Raw genomic sequence first — 22,510 nt, forward strand, 5'->3', positions numbered from 1 at the left:
TATTATGTCATGGAATTTCAATAAAACTAACGGGCCAATCTAAGACCCTTACGACATCGTTTTGATATAAGCTTTTAAAAGGCCGAGTATCGTGTTCTCCCACAAGTCAATTTACTTGTAGTGTGAAAGATTTAGTGAGATTCATTGAAAGGAATCAAGTGGTATTAAAGACATGAAGATGTGGTCATCTTAGTAAAAGAAGCCTCGATTTTGGTTAGGGAACGAAATTACGAAATGATTCTGGTGGTGTAGAAACGGCTGATCAAAGCAAATCTCTTTATCTATTTTCCGGCTACCATTTTATTATTTGCCACATTTCAATGTAAATGAATAACATTTTTATCAAGGCAACTGCCGATTTGTTTAGATAGTTTTTAGAACATCTTTCCTAGGTCTTATCTCCTCGTTCAACATGAATTTTAATAATCTCTTTTCATCTAGCCTGTAGAGTAAAAATATTTTTCTAACTGAAAGGATTTCCTTATATTAATAACGTTAAAGAATGTTCGTAAAACAGGCATTTAATTTCTCATCCTTGTTGAGTGTAGAAATAATAACTTCAACCGCGTGAAGAAGATTTCTTGTCAACAACTGAAAAAAAAAAAAATCCGAGTTCAGTTCTAGGAGTGAAAACTGCAAAGAGGAAAATAATAAAAATTAAAGGATCACAAAGATTACGACAACGATAAAATTACGAAAATTTCGTCCTTCAAGCGTGCCATGTTCTTTATGAGAAATAGAATTTGAATCACAAGCGAATGTAACATTAGCTCGTTAGGGCGGGGTATCATGTTCTTCCACAAGTTTGTTATGGTTCATTACGTCATACTATTATGTATTGCCCGGATGTGAACCCGCAGTCTTGTACACGTGAGAATACAGTTTGAGTTCCGCCATCTTGTGTGTTGTTGTAGTTGCATTTCTCATTCGAAAACATAACATTCTGGCAACGAGGACCGGATAATGCCGAGCCTAGGTAAAATAGAAGAGTTTGATCCAGACTCAACGAACATCGATCGCTATTTGGAGCGACTGGAACAGTATTTCGTCGCGAATGGTGTTCCAGCAGATTCGACAGACAGGCACAAACGCCGAGCAACACTGATTTCTGTTATGGGCGCCAAGGCCTACGATGTCCTTTCGGACCTATGCTCTCCGTCGACTCCTTCACAGAAAACGTACGCTCAGCTGGCAACTATCCTGAAGGACCACTTCGCACCCAAAAAGCTGGTAATTGCTGAGCGCTACAGATTTCACAACTGCACGCAACGCGAGGGAGAAAGCGTGTCTTCGTTCGCAGCCAACCTAAAACATCTGGCGGACACATGTCAGTTCGGTGCTCACCTCAGCGAGGCCTTGCGCGATCGACTCGTCTGTGGACTTCAAGGTAAAGAGATTCAAAAGAAACTCCTGACAGAGGAACACAATTTTGATGAAGCACTGAAGAACGTCCTCAGCCTTGAAGCTGCTGAAAAGGATGTCGCTGCGTTCTCTCACGAAGGCTCGACTCCAGTAAACAAACTCGGCAAAGGAAACCGCCGACGCTCCCGTCCACCCACACATCCAAAGTCTCCTGGCAAGGGCCAAGGCAAGTTAAATTCTCTCCAAACAACTCACACAACAGCACTTCAGCATGTTTGAGCTGTGGGAAATCTGGTCATCCACGATCGCAGTGTAAATACAGGCAGTATACTTGTCATTCCTGTGGAAGATCTGGTCACATTGCTGAGGCATGCAAAAGCAAATCTGCGAAGGTTCACAAGGTTGAAGAGCCAGAGCCACCCCAGGGCACTTCTGCATCTGATTCAATGGATCCATTTTCGTTCTCATTGTACAACCTCTGTACAGAGAAAAATGGCATTGAAATACCAGTTCAGCTCAATGGAGTTAACCTCTTCATGGAATTAGACACTGGGGCCGGAGTATCTATCATTTCACAAGAGACATTCAACAAGCATTTCAAGGGAACTCCTCTCAAACCTTCCAGCACTCGTCTACACACCTACACTGATCATCCAGTCCAGGTCACTGGTCAATTTCATGTGCACCTCAAGTACCAAGACCAGAGTGCAACCTTGCCACTGCTAGTCGTGGAGGGTTCTGGACCGTCCCTTTTTGGGAGAGATTGGCTGACCCAAGTGAAACTCGACTGGAAGAAAATATGCAGCATCCGTGTCTCTGACTCTGACCTGTCACAAGCTGTGAGGTCGAAATTGCACACTACAATTCAGTCCCACCCCAATGTGTTTCAGCCTGGCCTGGGAACAATCAAGGGTATCACCGCTAAGCTAGAAATGAAGCATGATGCTCAGCCAAAATTTTGCAAGGCACGCCCAGTACCCTACGCCCTTCAAGAAGCAGTGGAAGCAGAGTACAGCCGCCTGGAATCCGAAGGCATTGTCGAAAGGGTAGAGTTCAGCGATTGGGCCACGCCTATGGTTCACGTTCCAAAGGCTGACGGCACAACACGGTCATGTGGTGATTATGCTGTAACTGTCAACCCACAACTCAATGTTCCACGGTATCCAATCCCACTACCTGAGGACGTTTTCGTCAAATTGCGTGGAGGTAAGCGATTCACCAAATTGGATCTGAAGAGTGCATACCAACAGCTGCCATTGGACCCGGATAGTCAGCAGTATGTCATCATCAATACCCATCGGGGTCTCTATCGCTACAAAAGGTTGCCCTTTGGTATTGCTTCATCCCCTGGTATATTTCAGCGCACCATGGATATCATCCTCCAGGGTCTTGAGAATGTAGCAAGTATCCAGGACGACATCCTTATCACAGGGAAGGATGATGAACAACACATCATGAACTTGAACCTTGTTCTAAAACGCCTGGATGACTACGGGCTGAGACTGCAGCTTAACAAGTGTAAGTTCATGCAGAAGTCGGTCACCTACATGGGCTGTATCATCTCCGCAGAAGGTATGTCACCAACTGAAGACAAGATAGAAGCCATCAAGCAGGCACCTCGCCCCGAGAATACCACTCAGCTGAGAGCCTTCCGCGGTATGGTTAATTACCATGGCAAATTCATTCGCAATCTTAGTTCCATTCTCCAACCTCTCAATCAGCTGTTTCAGAGGAATCAAGAATTCATATGGCCCCCCCAATGCGAGGAAGCCTTTAATAAAGCAAAGTATTCACTAACATCTTCAAACGTTTTGGTTCATTATGACCCCAACTTACCAGTGGTTCTGGAATGCGATGCTAGCCAATATGGCATTGGTGCCGTCATTCTCCACCGCTTCTCGAACGGGGACGAGAAGCCAATTGCCTATGCATCAAGATCGTTGAATTCTTCAGAAAAGAACTACAGCCAGATCGAGAAGGAGGGTCTTGGTATCATCTTCAGAGTCACCAAGTATTACATGTATCTCTTTGGTCGCAAGTTCGTACTTCAAACTGATCACAAGCCCCTGCTGAAGATCTTTGCACCGGACTCGGCTACACCAGTGTTGGCAGCAGCAAGGCTTCAGCGATGGTCACTCCTGCTATCCTCTTACCATTACGAGATCGAGTTCAAGCCCTCTGCCGAAGTAGCTAGTGCTGATGCTCTATCAAGGCTCCCGCTGAGGTACAAGAAGGATGCAAGTGCTGAAGAGGAAATATTCCATGTAGCCAGCCAGCAGCTGAATAAGCACCCGATCTCGGCTACAGATATTGCTAGAGAGACTGCAAGGAACCCAACCACCGCGAGGGCCTTGTCTCTGACTCAGCATGGTTGGCCTAACAACTTCTGCACTGACCCTAACCTCAAGCCATACTTCCATCGCAGACACGAGCTCTCCGTCGAGCAAGGCTGCCTTATGTGGGTATGCGAACCATCGTACCACCAACCTTACGACAACCCATCTTGGATGAACTGCACAGAGCACATCCCGGAATCGCACGCATGAAGGCAACAGCACGCAGTCATGTGTAGTAGCCAGGAATAGACAGCGACATTGAGGAGACCGCTCGCAGATGCCAACAGTGCATTAAGACAAGGAAAGCTCCCCCAGTTGCACCACTATCTCCATGGTCATGGCCCACCGCTCCATGGCACCGTATACACATTGATTTTGCTACTCATCAATCCAATCATTATCTCATCGTGGTGGATGCACACTCTAAATGGCCGGAAATAATTGGTCCTATGAAAACTACCACTGCAGAAAGCACAGCCAACGCCTTGCGCAGCATCTTCGCAAGATACGGGCTCCCAACTCAAGTAGTAAGCGACAATGGTCCACCCTTTTCTTCTGCTGAATATGGAGAATTCCTGCAGAAGAACGGTGTTCAGCGAGTACTTGTCTCCCCTTATCACCCATCCTCCAATGGATTAGCAGAGAGATTTGTTCAGAACTTCAAGCACGCCTTGGATTCATCAGCCTCGGATCCTGCTCGCTCTATACAGCAAAGGATACAGAACTTCCTACTATCTTATCGCAGTACACCACACGCCACCACTGGAACTTCACCATCCAAGCTTTTCTTGCAGCGAGAGCTACGAACAAGGCTGTCACTCACTAAGCCAGACCTCAGTAGTCACGTGGCTACACAGCAAGGCAAGATGAAGTTTTACCATGACAGGCATACCAAGTCTAGAGAACTGTCTGTGGGCGACACTGTTCTGACACGTGATCACTTATCAAAGCAGAAATGGCAGTCAGGTACAGTGTTGAAGCACAGTTCCCCACATTCTTATCAAGTCCAACTGGATGACGGCCGAATTTGGAGACGCCATGTGGATGACGTTCTTCAGAACAATCCCACCGCTAAACCAGCAGAGCCTCCCACATCATCTCCGGATGAAGTACTTCAACCAAGTTCTGTTGTGGAAGTCTCACATTCTCCAACCACTGTTACACCTGAGTTTAATGTTCCAGTTCAAGAAGACTCGACCTGGATGGAGTCACCACCCATAGCTCCTGTCGCTCCCGAACTACGGAGGTCCACACGTGTTATAACACCTCCGCAGAGACTGATTGAACAGATGTGACATTACTTAAGTAAAAGAAAACTTTGCTTCGTTTCGTGACATTGCTCAAGAAACTTGTTTAGTTGTTTGAACTGAGCCTGACTTGCAGCTAGGTTATTTGTACAATCAGGAAGACTCACAAGGACTGTCTTAACTCTTATTTATTTCTTTTGTTTTTCTATGTTACTTGTACAACATATCTCAGTGGAGAGGTGTTATGGTTCATTATGTATTGCCCGGATGTGAGCCCGCAGTCTTGTACACGTGAGAATACAGTCTGAGTTCCGCCATCTTGTGTGTTGTTGTAGTTGCATTTCTCATTCGAAAACATAACAAAGTTAATTGCTTTTAGGTTATTGTATCTAGAGAAAAAACGGAGTTAAAAATGTGCAACCATAGCAATGGCTGTAGGTCATCTTCGAAATTGCGACGTTTTTAATACTACGTAGAGAAATTTAAAATCGTTATTTAAAACAAATTTCAGTTTTCACAACATAGAAACGAGAGTCAATAATTAATTGTTTACTTAAATAGTACACGCAGCCTCCTTGCACTTGTTTTGGGGATGTAGTGGCAACAAATTAACAATGAATAACCAAACCTTCTTGCAATGTGACCGTATTGTGGCCAAAATAAGACAGGGTGTTATGTTCTGCCACAAGTTCTCTCCCTTTTCCTTCTTAACTAGAGGGAAAACGTTATCGAGAAATATTATTCTGTTCATCACTCAGTCATAATTCATTCAGTCTCTAATCCTGATTTGGTAAAGGGCAAATTAACGAATGAAACTAAACCTAGAGGCTGCTATGGTAGTTGAAAATAATTGTAATTTAGAAAATATATTCTTGGCCTTTGACTTGTTATAAATTAGTATCCACGAGATGGATATTATTTCCAACAACAAAACAATGAAAAAAAAAAAAAAATTAAAAGCAAACGAATACCAAGACTTTTTGTGGTGGCTCTGAAAAGAGCCGTTTTAAAATTTTCTTGCACTTTTCGTACGGAGAAATTTCTTTTCTGTTATAAGTTTGTGATTTTACTAGGCTGTCAATCGAGGTCATAGAGTATGCGAGATTTCAAAATAACTGTCTTCGGAATGATAACAGTTTCATAGTTGACGTGTAAATTGTGAGCGTTCTTGTTTTTACTGCGATTTGAGCGCGTTTGAACAACACTCACGCTTTCGTGCATCGTGTAATTTTTTTCGGGCGATAAGGTCACCCCCCCCTCCCCCCACCCAAATCCGAAGGTGACCTATGTGAGTTCAGATATGGCAGTCAAACCTGCATGCAGCTGAGGGAAATTCTATCATAGGAGCAAAAAGTCAAAACCATTTACCTAGGATACTAGAACAAAGTTCACAAAGGAAGAAGGGCTAAGAAATGACTCATCTTTAAACGGATTTAATCGCACTTAATTGATTAGGACTGTTACTCTTAAGTAAATTCTGGTAGCCTTCAAATAGCTTAAATGTCGAGTCGGACTGGTGTGAGCTTGAGTCATGAAAGGCCGGGAGCACCCCGCAAAACGACACGGAGTGACCTGTCCTTCTATGTCGGCACAGGTAAGGAAAACAGACGCGCAAACACTAGGGGCGAGACTCGGTGTTCGCGCAGCCATTTTCCTCTCTCGATTGTTTTCGGTTTCTCACTCGACGAATTAAGGAAAACGACGTTCTGCTCCGGTAACCTATAACTAGACAGAATGTCTCGAGTTGAATGAATTTTCATGGTCGTGCTGGTGTAAACCTGTCGTAGTTATATCGAAATGCCATCTATCGGATAAATTACCACGCAGTGGACAGTATAGTTGGTTTTGTTGACACTTTTTGCTGATTTATCTGCTGGACAGAGCTATCCATTTTTTTGACTGGAACAGCTATACTCAGGTTAAATGCGACAAGGGAGACCTGAGGCAGAACGCCAAGCGCAAAATACAAGCCATAACCCGGAAATAGATAGCAGTTATCTGGTGTGGTGCGTTGTCGAAGACGTTTGTTCTGCTTGTTCATACACACCACGCGGATGAGCGTGCTTTCTGGATTTGCATAATGTGCTAGCCTACTTAAATATGCGCACACAAAATATAACATACAGTAAGAGATTCTTGAGGGACTGGGTTCAGTCACGGACCGCGGACTGCGGACTACGGACTGGGTATAACACACGGACTGAGGTACAAAACGCGGACGCAGTCCGCAGTCCGCAGTCCATGTTTTATACTGACTGAACTCAGTCCCTCGAGATTCTTCTGAGTGCTCGGTACAACTCTAACCATCTAACTCCATATCTGACTTCCGATTAGTCGAAAGCTCGATCAAGCGTTAATCGATACCCCTGCTGTGTGATATGGGGTTGCGCTCAGGGAGTCAGACAAAACTTTTCAAGCACAAACTTTAACGCGCACAGCAATGAGGCAATCGGTTCTATTTTAGTCGACCCGATCGGGAAATTCAGAGCTCTCTTGTTCTTGAAATCGGTCGGTTTGTAGACTTGTTCCGCAGGATTTATTATCCCTGTAATGTTTAGTAATACATAAGTTCGGGGGGGGGGGTGGAGGGGGTGACTCCCATGTAAAAAGACGGGTACCAGTCTCAAACAAAATGTCGCCGGAAGGAAAAGTGCAGTTGCCCTTCGTTTATCAAGATAATTGCATCTTTAAGCCTTACGAATTGTTTTTGGACATTGAAACTACCTGCCGGGCAGAAATGAAACCAGTGGCTCGGAGGTTTGTCCTTTTCTGGATTAATTTGTCCGTGAATGTAAGCTTGCAGACGATCGATGAGGTATGTGCATGGCGACTTCCGTGTGCCTTGATTATCTGCCTTCCCCGTCGCCTTAAGGCTGTTATGGCGAAGGCGCTTTATAACAAGATAACTGACTGACATTAACAGCTATTTTAAAAGTTAAATGTTAATATGGATTGGAATCTGGTGCTTACTCAACCGACCTATCCATTATGCTACGACACTCGTTGCGTTGTTTTCCTACTCTGAAATATAGCATACTTTTGTCCATCAAAATCTCGTGAACGTTTTAAACTTAACAGACTTTTTTCTTGCTTTTATTTATTAACCGATAAAGGCTTCGTAAAATAGTAGGTAAAGAAACTTTTGAAACAATGCCGCATCGGCGCATCGGCAAACTTATCTTTACCCTAAAATCTTTTCCACTCAACACTTCCATTAGGGCACCACGTGATTTGAAATCTCAATGATATCATTGCAATTTAATAACATGATATTAATTACACCAGCGTTTTGAGCTGGAAAGTTTAAATGCTTTTAGAAATATTTTGGTCAAAAATTAGGTCAAAATAAGGTTAATTTTTGACCTAAAACCGATCATGAACGCGTTGACCGCGATATCTCTTAGACATTAAAGAATGTCGTGATGATATTCTACCCATTGCATTACACCTTATTATGTAGCCCTACAAAGAATTTGAACAGGGCGATGAAAAGTGCAGTTTTTGTCACACCTCCTCTGAGTCAATAATTCATCTTTTTTGGTCATGCTGCCAAACATCTCACTTTTGGAATAAACTTACTGAATGGCTGAAAAACTTAAATTTACTTCCTAGAGATTATGCTTTGACAAATATTACAGCTTTGGGTCTGAGGCCAGATATCTCTCAATTTGCGCTTCTTATAAATTACTGCTTTCTCTTAGCACGATATCACATATGGCTCGCTAAAACAAAAGATGATCATCCAAATCTTACGCTTTTCATATGCACACTAAAATCACAATATGAGATAGAAACAAAAAGTGGAGACACGAAGAAATAGAAACCTCTTACAGGATATATGAGGATTTAATTAATATTTTAGATTATATTTTCTGTAGGGTTATCTATCTCCTACCCATTAATCTATTTCTAATCTCCTGTCAGATGCATAACTCATTTTACCTTTAATGTACCACATGCCTTTGGTCTGTTTTTTATGTTTCTGTACTACAACCTCAAGCTGTAATGATAACTAGCTAGTTTTCTTCTCAGTTTTTTTTTTCTTTGCCCCTTGTCGTCACTGTATTCTTAATTGTGTAAGTCGTGTAACTGTATTTGTTAGTAATGTAAGTCGTTTAGTTATTGTAATTTAAATAGTGTAAATAATTAGAGCAATATAATGTAAATAGAGTTAGTGTTATAAGTAAGCATTGGTTTGTGCTATTACAAATTAAAAAAAAAAAAAAAAAGAATTTGAACAAAATCTCACAGGGTCGACGTAGACTCATATTTTAATACTGCACGGTTTTCAAATGGATGCCCCTCTAAGACTTCACAAAAAATAAAAATATTGCTGTCATCGGCACGCAAAATGTTCATAATTTATAATTTAGATTGATGATTATAATTTAGAAGCAGATCATAATTTAGAAAGGCTCTTACTGCTATACCCCATGCTAGTGGATAAAAACAGGAAACGACTGCTTTTGCTATGTGAACGACGTGGGTTTTCTTCATTCGTAGGCAAAAGATGAAACAATTCCAGTGCAGCACTTTTCTCCTAAGTTGCCTTCACGGGAATGCAGCATTAAACCGACGACATTTTAGTTATCCCTCATTGCATTGAAGGTTTTCGAAATTCAACGTATGTTTGATGAGCATTCGAACCTTCATGTGTTGTTTCGTCAAGTTGCATTTTAATCTCGAAGGCAGTTAAGTACCGTGGAAAAGAACATTGATAGCTTACTGTGTCTAGCATGGTGGGTGGGGCTATCATGTTCTCCCACAAGCTAATTGCTGTTAGTTTAAAATTTCAAATGGCAGAAATCCTCACTGGAGCGAATGAATGAAGGTTGGGAAGAAAAGCTTGAAAGTTTTTATTATAGCTCAGCATTGACTGGAAAATATAGGGGAAACGGTGGGAAGATGATGAGGATTGGGAGAATTGCATTGGGAAGGGCAATTAATTTTTCCCTTGAACTAATGAATCAATAACTTCTCGCAAACCAATTTAAAAGTACAAGGTCAGGTCAACGATCCGTTGTTTGACTGGTATAGCTTCGCTTTGTTATGTATTGTCGCTTTCGGGTAATCATCTCCTTAGGCCAAGTTCAGACGCCGTACTTCACATGAGCCGAATCGAATGCTAATGAGGGAGAACAAAGGATTTTTCTCAATTGCATTCGATTCGGCTCATGTGAAGTACGGCGTCTGAACTTGGCCTTAGTTGTATTTCTTAGAGGAAGCCCTCGGGGTATACAGCCAGCCATCTTCTTGAAAGAGTAGCATGTCGCACTCCTGGCTGCTTCATTTTGCGGAAACGAAATCACCGGCGAGTGTAGCCCGTTAGGCAGCTGCCCTCCGATGAAGCTTTACTATATCTTTAAGAAGAGATGATATTAGTCGAATCCGACAAAAATGTAGATAAACGTACGGTCAAATGTATTATTGGGTGATAGTCTAAAGGATTATTTTGCACGAGAATGGCATCCCGTTTTCTTATTACCCTCTTCCGTCGTTGGCACTGTTCACTATTAGAACAATTTTACACTTTTTACCCAGGCAGTGAGGCCTGGGTTAAAACTTCGGCTCTTTTTTTTTTTCCTCGTTCAGTCACAAATCGCCGTCTGGTCTCTAAAGCGCATGCGTCACCTGTGTATGCGTGCAGCATATGGAAGTTTACAGAAGTTGTCGTCGTGAAAAGTTAGCGCGTATTTCATGATTTCTAGGGCGATGAAATCACATTCAAACGAACACACCGTTCGCGGTAGACCAACGCTAAAGGACGTTAATCGTTTTCGGAACGGGTTGGTCTACAGGCCTTACAAGAGATCAATTTACGAGCGAACGTTTCGAGTGAATTTATCAAGAATCATGTTATACCAAAGGAGCTATCGCCATAACTCTGCAATTCAAAATGCCTGGCTTGCTTGAGAAACGCAAAAACAACAACAACAACAACAACAACAACCACGACAAAGGCTAAGGAAAATTGACTAAAACGTTTATAGGCTGATGTTAAGACCTTGACTCATTTCACACCCTAAAGGCCGGCAAACGAGTAAGAAGCAATCGATTCCAAGAAATGTGATCAAAGGTGGAATAGCTTGAGCACATCGATTCGATTGAACTTCGTACGACTTCAAATGCAGAACATTTAACTCAATTGCAATATGGCTAGTGCTTCTCAGTATAACGACTGCCTGGTTACACGCATCAAGGCGTCTAGTCTTATTATTCCTTTTTATTTTACCTTGCTTGACCATCCAGTTACTACTCCTCTGACAAAGGAAAGCATGCTGGTCTTGGAAACGATAACTTTATAAGCTGATTTGGCGGCAAGAAAAGCCGGCAGCTTATAATTAGAGTACTATGGAATAAGTATATTATAAAATGGGAATTATTCCTGGGAACATGCCTGATGACGATTTAAACAGGACCAAATATTCTAATAAATGTAGAATGTGTTCAATGATCCCTTGAGGAACCGCTTTTACATGTCCTTAAGGTTTATCTCATCTCTCGTGCTCGGCTTCTTCCAACTTGGCAAACTAAATACTCGCAAACTGTTTCGACTTGCTATTGAGGCAGTACTATATCATTCTCAGCACGTCGACATTTTTTATTCCCTGGAAACAAATTTACCGCCTTCAAGAGTGGTGGTCTAAGGAGCCTTTCTAACTGAGAAACGCTCATCTCCGTCTGATGCAACAAGGCGCCGTCATCCATGTTGTTGCTCATGACCGCAAAGGACTCCGCTTTCTTCGCTGCCCACAATTTTCCTAAATACTTGCCAGGTTCTGCCCAGACACAGCAGCCTGCTGTCCACACAGCACGAGGAGTGACAAGTTTTACATTTCCAGGGAAATTTTCCCTAAGATAAGGCAAAGCTGTGGTAGTGTCCTGCACAGGACTGCCGCCCTGAATGCGCACTCCGTAGTCAGATTTTCCTGTTAAAAGATACAGGGTTCCACCTCGAGGACCACACGTATTCTTAGCGTAATTACGTATTCGCGTCTCAAATGCGTGCCAGGGTCCGACGTTAGATGTCTCAAACTGTGGTACTGCGTTGGAAAGAGTGAATGTAGCTTTCATGAAACTTTTGTCGAACGTATTCAGCGTCAAGGGGTTCATGTGTCCTCGGCTTAGCGGACTTACAATCGTGTCCGTAATTGCTGTAGAGTAGGCGTCGTCCAGGCCACGGACATCTGTGAACATAAATATAACGTTAAGAGTGCCTGCCTGTAAAAATCAGACAAATTCTTAATTTCGCGGCAAGGGTCGAAAATTCGATTTCGCTCATATTTTAATAGCCGACGTTTCGGCGTCATTGTGACACCATTCTGAAGGCAAAGGGAATAAATTAATGCGAAGATTTGATTTCTATACTATACAGTCTCTACAAATAATATAATATAATATAATGACAAAGGATCACAAGTTCTTCAAGTGAACACCGTTGCACGAATCGAGTCTGTTTGCACGTTTAGGGATGGTTTAAGTTTTCTTATGAAAAAGCATCCCCTTAATTAGGCAGTCAAATTTGTTCGAACATTTAGCAAGCACGTGAAATTGTTCTGAAAGACAAGGAAATCCCCGCAAGCGTCTGGTAAGAGGTAAGAGGACGAAAACTTTGAAGTTATAAAAGACCGTTATATCCATATATATGCAACTAGTTTTTCGCGGTGTTACGGAAAAGCTGTTAATCTTCATTATATGTGAAATTTAGAGTGGAGTAATGTGGAGTTCTTGTAAAAGAAGCAGCGGAAACCGAACTTGGTTAGTGATATAAAGCGGGACAAATCTAAATTCGACTCCGTCTTTCTTCACTCAAACTGGAGCAGCTTACGACGGTAATATTTAAGCAAAATTCCAATAGACATAAACGAGTTGAGTTGTGGACCAAAAATATAACAAATTTCGGGAATTTTGGACGCCTTTTACCCCGTGCTACATCCGCAAAAATCCACGCAGCATGTACGCGCGTGTGCCGCATGCGATGGCGCAATTTCTTCTAAAAATAGAAAAATTGTCCCATATCATAGGGACAGCCCCAATACTAGAAATGGCGCGCGCTTACGGCCTCCGTCCCCGATTATGGCTCCTGATACAGGATATTGCGGCGCGGTGCTAAGCCCATAGCCTTGAAAAGGAGTTTTTTTTCCGGCTGGCGTGCACTTGCGAGGAAACTTGCGATTCCCTTCGGCCAGCCAACGCAAGTCTCTACGCAAGTTCAACTTGGGACTTTTTGCAACTACTTACAGTCTGTTTGACCAGGGCCTTAAGAAAACTTTCACAGGAAATACCTGGATTCCTCCAGTTGTAGACTTTGATATCGTTCATGCTAAACTTTCCAAGATCTGTAGCCTGCTCAGGAGTAACTTTGTACGCTGAATAGAAAGCGGTGTTTTCATCCAGATCAAAACACGACACAAAATAAGGAGGCTTTTTAGCAGGATCGTTAGGTAACTTCTGTTGTATTTCCCTTCCACGAGTAGCGATCCTCGAAAGGCCTGTAGGACGCTTGTTTCCTGCGAAAAATGGGGAGACGCGGTCGCCCCACAACATTCTGCGAACTCTCTTCCATTTACGCGGGGATCCTTGTAAATGAAAAAGTGAAAAAAAAAAAAAAAAAATGAAAAATTCAATCAATAAATGGCATTGACAAAGTAAATTAAATTTGATTTGCTGAGATAAAACGAAGGCTACAAAGTGAAACTGGGAAGGCTTCAATCCAGCTCGCTGGTGCCGGTCCAGGTGGCCGTTCGGCGAGACAAAGGCTATATTACCTCAATTTCCTTAAGCAAGGAGGGATCTCTTGACCTTTGCTCTGTTTCCACAGAAGCCAGGAAATTTGTTAACTTTCGATTTTTCTTCGATTCTATCTCTGTACAGAAAATTAGGCTACGCTAAGAAGTGAGTCGCGTTGTAAAGGTGTTTCTTTTTTACGTTATAGGAAAACGACAAAAGATTTTGCAAATTAAGCAATTTTGCCGATTTTGCCGTTATATTTTCCCTAAAAGGAATTAATATCGTATAGGGCTTAGAGAAGGCGACTTGACTTTTTTCCCGCAGGTCACTCACAATAATAATGATAATAATCAAATTTCTTTTGCGCTAATTATATAAAATATTCATAAGCGCTTTACATTTTAAAATATAAAAATATAAAATATACATATTTATAAAAATTTAAAATACAAAAAGTAGCATTACAAATAAAAAAAAATAGATGAAAGTAATAAAATTTATCACTGAATGGTGTAGGCTTATCTGAACAAACATGTTTTTAGCTGTTTTTTTAACAGGGTAAATGTTTGGCGGCTTCTGAATGGGCTTTGGTAGCTTGTTCCACATTGATGGCCCAGCATAGGCAAATGCCCGATCACCCAGTGTCTTATACTTCGTTTGAGGCATAACTAACAACGTGAGATCGTTAGATCGCAAAGCGCTTCGAGGAGATGACTTTTTCCTTATAAGATCTGAGATATAACGAGGAGCCATACCGTTCAACGCCTTGAACACAAATATTAAAACCTTAAACTTTATCCCGAACTCAACAGGTAATACGTAGGGGGTGATATGATCAAATTTGGGCACTAGGCATACAAGTCTTGCTGCAGCTTAAGAAATTTTGTAGGCGGTTCAGTTGATATTGTGGCACTCCAGAGAACAGTGAGTTACAGTAATCTAGGTGCGACGTCACAAAGGCGTGAACTAAAATTTACGAACAACAATTTATGTTGGAGATATTAGCTGTTCAAAGGTATTAGGTTACTCTAGCTTCCCCTCTTATGCCGTGTTTTCACGAGAGAGGTTCACTACGGTTACTGCTTACCGAGGTTTCGTAACTAAACCGTAGTTGTCAGAGAAGCTGTTTACACGGAACTATAAATTAACTGAAGTAGGCCTCTTACAACGGGCGGTTTTAGGTTTCCACGGAAAGCCAGTGCTGAAATGTTGCACAGAAGATATTGGAAAATTATACAATTTCTGACTTTACTCCAATGCCCACCGCAGGTTGTTGTCAATTTGTAGGCAGCTAAGTGATGTCGAGCCAAACTCTCCATAAATGTAAAGCTTTGTAGATGAATAGTAGAAAGAAAATTTTGATTTCTTGCTAAGCCTCTTCCCGCAAAAAACCTGCCGGCATCTGCCGCGCAGCCCGGGCTACGTAGGTGTTTACCGGTACTTACGACAACGTCTGCTTTTCCTCGGCTACTGAGCTACGCCATGCCTGATGAGGCGTTTAGCTGTCCACCTAGGTTGGCTCACTTTGATTTTGCCGCCATTTACCGAGGTTTGCTACTGTGTTTACATGATTAAAAATTTCACTTCAGTAAAGTTAAAACAAAACCAAGGGAAACATTTCTCGTGAAAAATAGCCCACCTAATTCATCAACTGTTTTCGGTTGTTATCGCGAGGCCGAGCAGTTGATAGGGTTTAATTAATAGTCAAGGGAATAAAGATAGCAGAGTTGGATTTATCACAGAAATGAGGAGTTGGTAAACATGCTAACGCACACGGAATTTGCTGTAAACCGATTTGTAGGTTCGCTCTTATCTATCAACGTTTTTTTCCAAAAAACTATGTTTACAAGCTACCACTTACTTTTTCCACAAGTTTCCTTCGAGAATACAGCCGTAGGCACTACAACGGCAGCGATAATGAAAATTAAAACTTTTCCTTCCATCACTGTGCAGGTTTAGAAAGTGCTAAGAATCGAGACGTTTGTTCTTTATTATGTCATGGAATTTCAATGAGAAACTAACGAGGCCAGTATAAGACCCTTACAACATCGTGTTGTTATAAGCTTTTAAAAAGCCAAGTATCGTGTTCTCCCACAAGTCAATTTACTTGAAGCGTGAAAGATGTAGTGAGATTCATTGAGGGGAATCAAGTGGTATTAAAGACATAAAGATGTGGTCATCTTGGTAAAGAAAGCCTGAGCGTTTTCTCGATTTTGCCGGTTGAGGAACGAAATTACAAAATGATTCTGGTGGTGTAGAAACACAGGCGGCCAAGACGTTGTATACGATTAATACGTGACATTATGCTGTTGGCGATTGCGTTACAATTTTAGCCGTTTATAAGACAATGTATGAGAATGCTTCGAAAATTACTCTAAATGCTACGGGTAGAAAATAATTTGAATAAAATGGCTTACCTTATGTTTGCAATGCGTTGTTTTGATGTCTCTGGGTTCCTGGAGGTGGTTTAGAGCCATTTAGGCGAGTTTTAAAACTCTCTTATCTTGATAATCTCTTGATCTAGATCAAACAAAAGTTTGTAGCCTAAAATGTTAGTATACCTCATCTAACGATTTATTCTAAATGCTTACTAGTAATTAAAGAGTAACAAGAGAAAATGAACCCTTGATTCATGCCCTCACTCTTTCTTCTGCGGGATCATTTTTAGTCTCTACGGTTTTCGTACAGTTTGACGATTCGAAGCATTTTACTTCCCAAAACGTAGTAGTTTTACTGCGTTTGGAAAACCTGTCGTATGGTGGGTTGGTCGTATAGTTGAAACTTGAACAGGTCGACGTTTAGCATTGAGAGTGACACCATTTTTGGATGTTCCGGTCAGGAGATAGAGGGTTCCCCTTCGAGTACCACATCAGCACATACTTTGAGCGTACTTCTTTAATTTTGTTTCAAATCTCTCCCAGGGTCCGCTGTTCGGCGTTTCATATTGAGGTAGAGCATTAGTAAGAGTCATTGTAGCTTTCATAAAGCGTATATCAAACGTATTTATTCCTAGAGGATTCATGTGGCCATGTGGCATCTGATTAGTGGTTCTTCGTCCGTTGTAATTGCTTCCTTGTAGGCGCTGTTAACTTGGACAGTGCTAGGAGCACCTGTAAACGTAAATAAGATTTGGTTTCAAACTTCCCAGTAGCGCCGGCTACCGTTACTGATTAAGAACAAATAATTGGCATGCAAGGAAAGTGCAAGAAATTTTCACCCAAAATTAGAAACTTGTTATTCTAAACCCAATCAAGAAGGTAATCGTTTATTAGAGTGGAGCCTAAGTAGAGTGTAAATATGTGGATGGGTGGGTTGGGGAGGAGGAGGCGTAGGGTGGAGGGTGTGGATGTAATGGGTGTCGACCCTGCCCACCCCAACCCAATCGTACCCCCTCTGCTGACTTGCTGAAAATTGTTGATCGAATTCTTCAGGCTATGCCAGAATTTTGGTCTATTTCCAATGTTCACCAAGATCGATGAGGCAAAGTAAATAAGTGGAATGAGCCCTCGAAGAAATTTGTCGAAAATGTCATCCAGGAGGACAAGAGTTTCACTCGCATTTTTAGTATGTAAAGAATTCATAAGAATATGACTTTTAGTTTTCACGAATTTGAAAATGAAGAACGAGTCATTGAGACGTCATTCGAAATTATTATCGCTGATTCTTTTAAATTGTTTGTCCAAAGCATTCGTTATTAGAATAACTTGGTCATTATATCTAATATAGCTGTGACCAAGAATTTCACTACTTCGATCTTTCGCTTCCTGTTACACTTTTTCTATAACGTCTTCAGTGGTTCCCCAAAGTTCCTAATATGGCGAAAACTTTCACGTTAAATCTTGTATACTCAGTTCTAAACAATAACGATTTTACATACCTTTAGGTCCCGGAGTCCCTGGAGGGTTTCTCTAATTGTTGGTGTCGATGGCATTTCTGGAATTTTCACCCAGATCTGCAGCTTGTTCTGCCGTCACTTTGTACGCGGAATAAAAATGGATATTCCTGGTGGGATCAAAAAGTGAAAAAAAAAAAAAAAAATAGGGAGGGGTGCCTGGAGGGTCAGTAGAAAGTTTCTGCTGTATTTCTACTCCGGTGCCAGTGTTCGGAAGGCCTTCAGGACGCTGATCTCCTACAAAGAAAGGCGGAACTGCGGTTCTGCGAGTTCTCTGCCATTTAGTGCGGGATTCTTCTAATGTTTATCACAAAAAGACTAGTGGGACCGAGCAAACAACTAAAGCAAATAATTCAAATTGAACATAACATTGTTACGGAATTCACCCGTATCCTGAATAAACTGTCTAGTGGCCGGAAGTTGTGTTAAACGTTTTAAATGGTCTAAAGGCTCAAAAGTTTTGCCATCAACTAACACTTACCGATGCTAGAATCTTCATTCAAAGATGAAACAGCTGTAGCTATTGAAATTTCGACAACAATGAAAAGCCAAACTTTCCCTAATAACATCCTGCCAAGTCTTACGCGTTTGAAGTTCAGCGTCACAATACGTAACCTCTAAATGGTGCTTATAACATAAAATGCTCCTTTATTTCTTTCTTGAGTGCCTGAAACTCAATCTAATACCAATTAGTAGAATTCTACTAGTATATTAATGCAAATGATGCAATCTGATTGGCTGAGCTACTCGTATACTATCAGCTATTAGAGTGCAGTGGCTGTCGGTCGTCCACAAAATGCAACGTTTTTATCGTTTTTCCGAAGTTTTGGGAGAAAGTTTAGATGTAAATGGATAATTAAATTCCTGAGAAGACTAAAAGACGGACATTAGCGGTTTCTTGACGTTAAAAGCTTGAAACTATTGAAAAAACGGGTGCGCGCCTAAACAACTGCAAATTTACCAAGGACAAGTCAATGCGTGCGATTTTGTTAAAGCGTAAAGTTCAATAATGCGTAGAAAAATAATTAGAAACCGTTATTTGCGTTTATTTCAGTTAGAATTCTACTAAAACAATTAGATTATTCGCTCACGATTTCTATGAGGCGATGGTTGATGTAATGGGTGTCGACCCTGCCACGCCAACCCAATCGTACCCCCTTCTGCTGACTGATAGTTGATTCGGCCTGCGGCCTCATCAACTATCACCTCATAGAAATTTCGAGCTCATGATCTAATTGTTAATTAGAGGTTGCCTATTTTAATCTCCGTTTTTCTTTTTCTCCATATAACAATTTGTCAAAGCCTTAATTAATAATAATAATAAATAATAATAATATTTAATATTTCTAAGGCGCAAATTAACATGTGAATATGATCAAATGCGCCTAACAAACCATATGAGTAATATAAATTAAACGATATGCTAAACGCATTCAACTTGTGGGATCATATACCCCCGCCCTAACGAGCTAATGTTAGATTCGCTTGTGATTCAAATACTGATTTCTCATAAAGAATATGACACGCTTTTAGGATCATGTGAAATTTAGCAATTTTACCGCTGTCGTAATCTTTGTGACCCTTTAATTTTTATTATTTTCCTCTTTGCAGTTTTGACTCCTGAAAACCCGGATTTCTCTTTCAATGTATACCTGAGTCATTGACAAAAACTCATCTTCACGCGGTTGAAGTTATTATTTCTACACTCAACAAGAATGAGAAATTAAATGCTTGTTTTACGAACATTCTTCAATATTATTAATAAAAAGAAATCATTTCAGATAGAAAACTATTTTTTTCTACACGCTAGATGAAAAGTGATTATTAACAATCACCGGTTTGAACGAGGAGATAAGACCTAGGAAAGATTTTCTAAAAACTATCTAAACAAATGACCAATTGAATTGTATAATAATGTTATTTAATTGAAAATGGCAACTAATAAAATGGTAGCCCAAAACGTTTTGTGTTCATCAGCCATTTTTACACCACCAAAATCATTTTGTGATTTCATGCCTTAGCCAAAATCGAGACAAACCTCAGGCTTTCTTTACTAAGATGACGATTACATCTTTATGCTTTTAATACTATTTGATTCCCTTGAATGATTTTCACTAAATCTTTCACACTACAAGTAAATTGACTTGTGGGAGGTCACAATACTCGGCCTTTTAAAAGCTAATATCAACACGATGTCGTAAGGGTCTTAGATTGGCCCGCTAGTTTTATTAAAATTCCATGACATAATTAACAACAACTTTCAAAGCCTGCACAGAAATGGAAGGAAAAGTTTTAATTTTCATTGTCGCTGCCGTTGTAATGCCTACGGCTGTGTTCTGGAGAAAGTAAGTACTAGCTTATAGACAGAGTTTTTTTTTAAAACGTTGATAGATAAGAACGAACCTACAAATATTTACTACAAACTCTCTGCGCGTTAGCAGGTTTACCAACTCCTCATTTATGTGATAAATTCAACTCTGCTATCTTTATTCCCTTGTCTATGATAAGGGAATAAAGATAGCAGAGTTGACTAAGCTCTGTCAACTGTTCGGCCTCGAGATCACATCCGACAACAATGGATGAATATAGATGAGCTATTTAAGAGGGGAAGCTAGCGTAACCTAATACCTTTAAACAGCCTGAATATCTCCAACATAAATTTTTCTTTCCACTGTGGGAAAAAAGTCCATTCCCCTTCTCTAAGCCCTATACGATATCAATATTAATTCCTGTTAGGGAAAATATGTTAACCGCAAAATCGGCAAAATTGACATAATTTGCAAAATCTTTTGTCATTTTCCTATAACGTATAAAAGAAGCACTTTTACAATGTGAGTCACTTAGAATAACCTAATTTTTTGTGCAGAGATAAAATCACAATTCGAGCCAATTTCTTAAAAGAAAAGTCGAAAGTTAGGAAATTTACTAGCTTCTATTAAAACAGAACAAAAGGTTAACAGATTTAAGGAAATAGCAGCGACATCTTGTCTCTCCGAACGACCACCTGGACGGGCACCAGTGAGTTGAGGTACAGCTTTCCCAGTTTCACTATGTAGCCTTTATCTCAGCGAATCAAACGCCATTTATTGATTGAATTTTTTTATTTTTCCACTTTTTCATTTACAAGAATCCCCAGGTAAATGGAAGAGATTTCGCAGAATATTTTGGGGCGACCCCGTCCCCCCACTTTTCGCAGGGAACAAGCGTCCCACGGGCCTTCCGAGGACCGCTACTCGAGGATAGGAAATACAACAGAAGCTACCTAACGATCCTCCGAACACGCTTCCTTCTTTTGTGTCGTGTTTTGATCCGGATGACAACACTGCTTTTTATTCAGCATACCAAGTTACTCTTGAGCAGGCCACAGATCTTTGAAAGTTTAGCCGGAACGACATCAATGTTAACAGCTGGAGAACTCCAGAAAAACAAACGTGGTGTCGATAGAGCGATCATTTTATTTGGCCAATGCCCGCACTATCTGTGTTATTTTTTTTATAAGTGAACACAGTGTATTTATGGTTTTAGCTTTTTATGAGAAATGTATGTTAGAAAGGTAGCGGTGTAAAAAAAACCGCAATTCGCAGATTTTTCTCTGTTACCGAAAGAACCATTTAAATGCAGCGCATGCGTAGTAAGTCAAAAAATTGCGATTGAATGCGGAATTGATTTCTCGGAAATACGCCTATTTCTGAAGACCCACTCATTAGAATTTCAAGAAATTTGGCCCGAAAATACTTCACGAAATGAGTAACGGAGTATTGAAAAAAAAAAAAAAACATTAACAAAGGAAATTCTGGATATTCCAGTTAACCTCCTACTAGGGATAATTAAAGATTTCTCTGTCAAACTATTATTAAAATGGTGTTAACTTGTGAGCACCGTTACAAGCTTGTTGCATGCAAATGATAAAGAAAATCTAATGGCTAGATTTTCTGTAAATAAGCAAAACCGATTTTAAAAGCCTCTTTTTATTTATACATGTTGCTACGGTAACGGCAGGTACGTCAGCTTAACTATTAACAACCCGAAGTCTGTGTTGTTAAATTGCATGTTGCCATTTCTGGCGACCAAAGGATCAAGGGTTTTAGAGTAAAAGAGGAATGAAACACGGGTATCAAAAACTGTGTTCAGCAACCTTAAGCCCTGGTCAAACAGACTCGCAGGTAGATGCAAATCGCCGCAAGTTGAACTTGCGTAGAGACTTGCGTTGGGTGGCCAAAGGGACTCGCAAGTTTCCTCGCAAGTACACGTTAGCCGCAAAAAGAAAAAAAAAAGAAAAAAAAAAAACATTTCAAGGGTATGGGCTTAGTACCGCGCTGCAGTATCCTGTATTTCATTGGCTAAAAGGTTGCTATAGTAACGAATGGACGACACTCAACTTGCATTGACTTGGGTTGGTTGACGAAACGGTGACTGAAAAACTTGTGTCTACCTACGTGCAAACTTGATGTGAACCAAACAGTCAGATTCAATCGGTACCAAGTTATTTATATACTTTTTTATAGTATTTTATTTTAACACTTACATTTTAGCGCTTGTGTTTACATATTTTATCGTTGGACATTCTCACGCCCTAATTTGTACTTATATATGTATTCGCTTTTTCTACAACTTGGAGATGATCTCAGGGCGATCAAAACGCCGGTTTTTATCGCTAGTTTTATTCTAAAATGTGTTTCGAAAGCAAAAAACTACTATAAGAATTATGGGATGATTACATTATATAATAGGAATTATGGGTTACGCAATTCCTGGGAACATGCCTGATGACGATATAAACAGGGCTAAATATTCTAGTAAATATGGAGTGTCTACTGATTCCTTGAGGAACCGCTCTTTTATGTCCTTCAAGTCTGTCCTATCGCACGTGCTCTTTTTAAAACGGGTTCTTCGAGGTTGGGGAAACTAAAGGCTCGCAAACTGGTCCAAACTGTATCGACTTG

At 40.8% G+C, this 22,510-nt stretch overlaps 2 protein-coding genes across 2 annotated transcripts; one reads left to right on the plus strand and one right to left on the minus strand.

Annotated features, from left to right (window-relative positions):
* The first annotated feature begins 963 nt into the window (after positions 1-963).
* LOC145461172 (uncharacterized) lies at positions 964-1,641 on the plus strand. Its single transcript, XM_081445665.1, has one exon. The coding sequence runs from the start codon at positions 964-966 to the stop codon at positions 1,639-1,641; it is 678 nt and encodes a 225-aa protein (XP_081301791.1).
* An 8,896-nt stretch (positions 1,642-10,537) lies between these two features.
* Positions 10,538-16,329, minus strand: LOC145487256 (uncharacterized). The gene is made up of 3 exons (XM_081465997.1): positions 15,537-16,329; positions 13,231-13,524; positions 10,538-12,132 (listed from the first exon to the last, which is right to left on the minus strand). The coding sequence occupies exons 1-3, from the start codon at positions 15,616-15,618 to the stop codon at positions 11,504-11,506; spliced, it is 1,005 nt and encodes a 334-aa protein (XP_081322123.1). The 5' UTR covers positions 15,619-16,329; the 3' UTR covers positions 10,538-11,503.
* Between the last annotated feature and the right edge of the window lie 6,181 nt (positions 16,330-22,510).

The sequence above is a fragment of the Orbicella franksi genome, chromosome 1 (genome assembly GCF_964199315.1).
Source record: "Orbicella franksi chromosome 1, jaOrbFran1.1, whole genome shotgun sequence".
NCBI classification, from domain to species: Eukaryota; Metazoa; Cnidaria; class Anthozoa; order Scleractinia; family Merulinidae; genus Orbicella; species Orbicella franksi.

Excerpts from the sequence above, each read along its gene's own strand:
- LOC145461172 (XM_081445665.1), top strand. The coding sequence starts at position 964 with ATGCCGAGCCTAGGTAAAATAGAAGAGTTTGATCCAGACTCAACGAAC.
- LOC145487256 (XM_081465997.1), bottom strand. The coding sequence starts at position 15,618 with ATGGAAGGAAAAGTTTTAATTTTCATTATCGCTGCCGTTGTAGTGCCT. Across the intron at positions 13,525-15,536 it reads GAAGGAAACTTGTGGAAAAA|GATCCCCGCGTAAATGGAAG; the intron begins GTAAGTGGTAGC and ends TTCATTTACAAG. Across the intron at positions 12,133-13,230 it reads CTACAACTGGAGGAATCCAG|ATGTCCGTGGCCTGGACGAC; the intron begins GTATTTCCTGTG and ends TTATGTTCACAG.